General features: G+C 44.6%; 1 protein-coding gene across 1 annotated transcript in view; it reads left to right on the top strand.

Moving 5' to 3' along the window:
* Window positions 1-6,571, top strand: part of MLKL (mixed lineage kinase domain-like) — a 34,373-nt gene that overhangs the window by 7,811 nt on the left and 19,991 nt on the right. Inside the window, exons 5-7 of the mRNA XM_012641514.1 lie at window positions 2,290-2,387; window positions 3,506-3,641; window positions 5,027-5,147. Of these exons, the coding sequence (XP_012496968.1) occupies window positions 2,290-2,387; window positions 3,506-3,641; window positions 5,027-5,147 (355 nt within the window). The remainder of the gene's footprint in view (window positions 1-2,289; window positions 2,388-3,505; window positions 3,642-5,026; window positions 5,148-6,571) is intronic.

Below are 6,571 nucleotides of genomic sequence, written 5' to 3'. Positions count from 1 at the left end.
GTAATTCTGGTGGGTTTTGTTTGTGTGTACTCCTGTAGAATGTGTGTATGCATTTTTAATTTTCACAACTGGTAGCGTTATATGTCTGTTGCCTACTTTCCTTACTCTTTTCACTCAGCATCATGGAACATGTTCTGTACCTGCTAAAGGAAGATGAATTCAGCACACTTTATAAAGGAGAATATCACAGATATTCTGTATATCAGAATATACAGATATACCTGGAGTCCTTCCCTTCTGTTTGCCATCCATGGCGTAGATCCACATTTTGCCTATTTTTTCCAAAGACGGAACTCGGTCTGCTTCCAACTTTCCCCTGCCAAAAATAATGCCGCATAAATATCCCTTTATGGACCTGTATGAGAATTCTTTGGGATATAGTGCCAGGAGAGAATTAATGGATAATAGGGTATGTATGTATTAAATTAACTAAGAACTAGCAGGCAACTCCTCAGAATGGAGTGTGTATACCTACACTTGCGCCAGCAATGCATGAGAGCTCCTGTATCACACATACCCACCTACCCTTGGTGTTATCCAGTTTTTTAACGTGTTTCGCCCTTACAGTTATAAAATGATTGATATCTTGTGGCTATTTTAATTTGCATTTCTCTGTTTACTAATGAATTCAAACATTTATTTGTATGTGGTTTTTCTCTTTCCTTTTTTTGGAGACAGAGTCTTGCGTCTTGCTCTGTTGCCTGGGCTAGCATGCCGTGGCATCAGCCTAGCTCACAGTAACCTCAAACTCCTGGGCTCAAGCGATCCTCCTGCCTCAGCCTCCCGAGTAGCTGAGACTACAGGCGTGCATTGCCACAACTGGCTAATTTCTTTCTATTTTTAGTAGAGACAGAGTCTTACTTTTGCTGAGGCTGGTCTCTAACTCCTGACCTCAAGCGCTCCTCCAGCCTTGGCCTCCCAGAGTGCTGGGATTACAGGTGTGAGTCACCACGCCCAGCTATTTGTATGTGTTTTAGCTATATGGGTTTCCTCTTCTGTAAAATGCCTGTTCATATCCTCTGCCCTTTTTTCTGTCGTGGCTGCTGTTTTTGTCTTGTCAGTTTGTAGAAGATCTTTGTATATCATGGACATTAATCACTTGTCAGCTTCAGATATTACAAACTTTGTCCATGGTCTCCAACAGCAAACAGGCATCTTTTAAATGTTGATGTAATCAAACCCTTCAAAACTTTACCTTGCTATTTGTGCTCTTGAGGTGCCCTTCCCCACCCCTAGATCTTAAAGGCATTCGTATTTTCTTCTCTTAACTTTACAGTTTCTTTTTCCATGTTTAGGGTCTAATTCTCCTGGGATCTACCTTTCTGTGTAATATTATGTAGGGTCTAGTTTTATTTCTATCCACATAATGAGTCCATTTTCTCTACACCATCTATTTAGTGATCTGTCCTTTCCCCATTGCTTTGTGGTGCTACATTTATTGTATGTTAAGTTTCTATGTAGACATGGATCTAACTCTTATCTCTCTAATCTGTTCCACTGGTCAATTTGTCTGTCTTTGCACCAATAACACACTGTTATTGTTTTATTCGTTATGACTTTGTTTTATAGTTAAGTCTCAATATCTGGTAAAGTGACTCCTTCTTCTTGATTCTTCTTTTTCAAGTTGACTTAGCTAAATAAATATCACAGAAAGTTTTATCACATTCCTGAAAATACACATTAAGATTTTGATTGAGATTGTATTTTTAACGGCTTTTATTGCGATATATTTTATGTACTATAAGATTTACCCATTTAAAGTGTACAATATAATGGCTTTAAATATATTTATAGAGTGTATGATTATCACCATAATCTAAATTTATAGAACATTTTCATCATGCCCCCCAAAAACCCTATACCCATTAATAGTCACTCCCCATTCACCCCCATCCCCACCATCTCTAGCCCTAGGCAGCCACTAATCTACTTTCTGTCTCTATAGAGTTGCCTTTTCTGGATATTTACTATAAATGGAATAGTACAATATACAATATGAGGCCTGTTGTGTCTGGTTTCTTTCACTGAGTATGAAATGTTCATGTATGTTGTAGCACGTATTGATACTAGCAAGCCCCATTACTATCTCACAGACCCTTAGGGACTAATTCTGCTGCCATGTACATCCGAGGGGTTCCACATGCTGCCATCAGTAGCTGAGCTCGTCACAACACCAGTTCTCTTCCACTGACAATACCCACCTCCACATACACAGAGAGTCACTACACTAAATGTTCTCTAAGGAACCTTCCAGTTCTGAAATCCTGATTTCCCCTTTTATCCTCATAGGGCAGTGAGGGACACTTTCAGTAATGAGATCAAAACCATGAAGAAATTTGATTCTCCCAACGTCCTGCGTATATTTGGGATTTGCATTGATGAAACAGGTAAGAGGAGCTCCTGGGTTGATAAAGCTTTTGATGACCCGGAATGTACCTTCTGTGTTTTAATGTGTTGCATTTTTTAAGAACAACAGAAAGAGTGGAATCGACACAGTGTGATTATTATCAATGTTAATTTTCTTTGCATCCCAAGAGGCATGTTCCCATCTTCTTTCAGGAGAGTGGGGCTGAAGCCTGAGGGTTGGTTTGCACTAATGTGGCCACTTCTCCTTTCAGTCCACTGGGAACCAAAGGGGTGTGCGTTCAGATGCCAGCCAGGGTGAGGGGTGCATTGTGTTGCTATTTAATATAAAACATTATAAAGCCGCCTGACCCAAATAAGAAGGACGCCCTTGGTCATCATTAGTGTAGACCAAATCTAAAAACAAAAGTCAGGTTGCCCCTTTACCAAGATCCTCGTGTCAGCTTCTTTATTTTTTATTTTTTAATGTGGCTGCATGTTCTCTCATAGCATGACCTCTCCTGCTGTTCATGTTTTGCTGCTCTTGCCTAGAGAGAGGACAGAGCAACTCCCATCTTATCCCCTCTGGAAGTTTCTCCACAGCCTCAGGCCAGCCTGATTTCAGAGCATAGACTCCCAGCCTACAGGCAAACTTTCAGTGACCTGTGTTCTCCTGGGCGAGAGCGGAGGTGGCTGACTCACTCATTGTGCGTTGGTTTTGCATCTCAGGCCCACAAACTGAGACTCAACTTTTTGTCTGAGTCCCCCTGATCACCCCTGCCGTCTGTGCACCGTTCATTCTTTCCACACATCTGTACTAAGCTCCTTGTGAGCACCGTATGAACACAATAAACACATTTCCTGCCCTCTTGGTGCTTACACTTGAGTGAGGAAGACCTTACTCAAACAACTACTCAAACAAATGTAGAATTGCAACATGCCAAATACCATGAGGAAGAGGATGGGAATTCTAGGGGTGTTTGACCTTTTCAAGGCGATCAGGGAGCAAACTATGTGGGATGGGGCTGGAGGGTTGGGGGACAAATGGGACTCACAGCAGAGCCAAGTCTATCTCTGCACAGAGATGGGGAGAGGTGGGCTGCGGACAGTGGCAGCTCTCCGTGGGGCTGGGTCTTCATAGCGTCTGGTTCCTTTCCTTCAGCGACTCCGCCTCAATTCTCCATCGTCATGGAGTACTGTGAACTTGGGACCCTGAGGGAACTGTTGGATAAAGAAAAGGAACTCACTTTCGGTGTGCGTGTCGTCCTAGTCCTGGGGGCCGCCAGGGGCTTGTACAGGTACCAGATGGGGTGAAGGGTGCCAAGGAGGGCTGGGTGACTCTGTCTACACTACTGATAATCCCAGAGGTGATGAGTGAACAGGCTAGAAGCCCCAGACAGCCTCCCTTCCATACATTGTTTTACTGTTTACTCTGATTTTAGACAGGAGTGGGCAAGGAGACTAAACCAGTGAGCAAGAGCTTACAGAAGTGAAGGCTGAATTTAATGTTCATGCCATTCTTGTAGAGTTGGACAGGCCCTAATCTTAGTGTTGCCAGATTTAACAAATAAAAATACAATATACCCAGTTAAATTTGAATTTTAGATAAGTAATGAATCATTTTTAATATAAATATATCCTAAATTTTCCATAGGACATACATTAAATTTCAGATACATGAAATTTCAGATAAGCAATTTTTTTTTAGTGTAACTCTATCCCATGCAGTTTGAGGGCATACTTATACTAAAAATATTATTCACTGCTTATCTGAAACTCACATGTAACAGAGTGTCCTGTATTTTATTTGGCAGCTTTACCCACTCTCATGCAGAATCTGTGGTTCCATTAGCTCAAGGGGCCCTAAACCACCTGCAGGTTTTCACCATATCCACAAAGCCACCAGTATTATTTACTTAACATTTTTCTTTAAATTGGCTCACTTTTAAAAATCTAAAGAAAGTTTTTAAAGGCTCATGCCCATAATCCTAACACTCTGGGAGGCTGAGGGAGGAGGATTGCTTGAGGTCAGGAGTTTGAGACCAGCTGAGCAAGAGTGAGACCCTGTCTTTACCAAAAATAGAAAAAAATTAGCTAGGCATGGTGGCGTGTACCTGTAGTCCCAGCTACTTGGGAGGCTGAGTCAGGAGGATTGCTTGAGCCCCAGAGTTGGAGGTTGCAGTGAGCTACAATGATGCCACTGCACTCTAGCCCAGGAGACAGATTTTAGCGATCCTCCTGCCTTGGCCTCCCAGAGTGCTAGGATTACAGGCATGAGCCACTGTACCTGGCCCATATTCTGTTTTGACTAGAAGTGTCCTAGGCATGGTCCAGACATCTAGCCATGCCGCTGAGCATTTTGGTCTGCCCAGCACTTCCCAGGCAAAGACCACAGTGGCACCTTCATCCTTCTCTAGCTAAGGTGGCCCCTCGTGCCAGATTACACACACTCCACAAGGGCCATCACACCCACTCGTACAATGCATCTTAGCTCTGCTATATATTCACAGCATGCAATTGTCAAACCTTGCCTCTGCATCCCATTTTTCCCGGCTGTCCATGGGTAGCTACCTATGAGGAATGCATGGGACTGACCAGCCTCATTATCCCAGTGATGACTATCAAGCCACCCAAGAAAGTCTGTGCAAAGGTCATTAATGCTCCCCGCCTTTTGTTGTGTCAGGCTACACCATTCGGCAAATCCTACACTCCATAGAAAAATCAGCAGCTCAAGCTTCCTTGTAACTGCAGGCTACGAAGTAAAGGTGAGTGCATTTCAAGGGGCTCTTCAGGTCAGACCTGCATGATTGGTGCCGGGAGAGGAACACAAGTGTCTCAGGAAGGCTGTGCTTGTTTCTTGCCTCGATTTTAGAGCTGAGTTCAACTCTTCCCCTGCCCATACAGCTTTCTGTGTGCCCACCACAGGACAGACCCAATCCTTGCCTCCTGTTCTGAAGCCTGCCTTCCCTCGTCACCCGCTTAGCAGGGATGGGCTAAGAGTCATTTCCCCGTAGATGCCTGGACACTATTCCTGTGTCCCTAGAACACCCACCAGGGGATCTTCTTAGGTCTGACAGGGGAGTGAGACTCACAGGACTGCCATAGGCCACACTTCGCATTCAGAGTTACTTAGAAAGGTACCCAGCAGAAAATACAGATGCCAGCTGCACCAAAGCCTTCCCTCCAGTGAGAGTCCCCACAGTCATCCAGGAGATACTCTCTTTGTCCCCGCCCCAGGTGCTAGAGAAAGAGGCTCCCATCAGCTAGCTGCGCCATCCAAGCTTAGAAGCCCTGCGACTGCAGGAGTCAGTATCGCTTGCAACAACTCTGCGGCACAACTTCCAGTGTTCCGGCAAGGGACATGTCAGTTACTGATTGTAAAAGTTGCCACAAAGTCCAGCATCCCTATCGGCTATTTACTGTATCATCCCCTTACCCATCCCGACCCCATCCAGAAGCAATTCACCAATCAGCAGTCATTTTTTATCATCAGCAATGTTACTAAGGAGCATAGGTGACAGTTTACCTTTATCAGGTTTCCAGGGGAACAGAGCTAAAAAGTTAACTGGAAGTCAGATTTTCATACAGAAGAGGAAAGGGTTTTGTGAACTTGATGTCCACAATTGTCAAATGCTAAAAACAAAGAATGTTTTCTTTGTCATCCATAGATGGTTTCCTTTCTTCCAGTCTTATGAGTGTCAGGGATGGCCCTCAATGAACAGAAGACAGGTCTTTTTGGCCTCAGATGCCTTCCCTCCCACCTCGCCAATGGTGCTATAAGTATCCCCGAAGCACTGTGTCTACACCGCTTTCATGACCCTCATCCCGCCTGACTGTAATGGGTGCTATGCCACCTTTCATCCCTAGTATTTACTATGGTTCCGCATGTCAGAGACTGTCGGTGCTCAGTAAACATGTGACTGGATGAGTTAAAGGGGGATAAGCTACCTCAGTGTCTTATCCTTCTCCTGACCTCGCCCCTAGATTTGGGTACCTGGCTGAGTTTGGAGCTGGCAGCCTTCTGCACACTGACGGTGCCAATGGCACAAGTGCATGGAGCAGAAACATATACTCTCGCTGGTTGTGCTCCAGCTTCTTTAAGAACATCACGTGGGGCCAGGCCCGGTGGCTCACACTTGTAATCCTAGCACTCTGGGAGGCCAAGGCGGGAGGATCGTTTGAGTTCAGGAGTTCAAGACCAGCCTGAGCAAGAGCAAGACCCTGTCTC

The sequence above is a fragment of the Propithecus coquereli genome, unplaced genomic scaffold (genome assembly GCF_000956105.1).
Source record: "Propithecus coquereli isolate 6110/MARCELLA unplaced genomic scaffold, Pcoq_1.0 Scaffold165, whole genome shotgun sequence".
NCBI lineage: Eukaryota > Metazoa > Chordata > Mammalia > Primates > Indriidae > Propithecus > Propithecus coquereli.
Note: the sequence above shows the minus strand (reverse complement) of the source record. Positions and strands in the feature narration are given on the sequence as shown.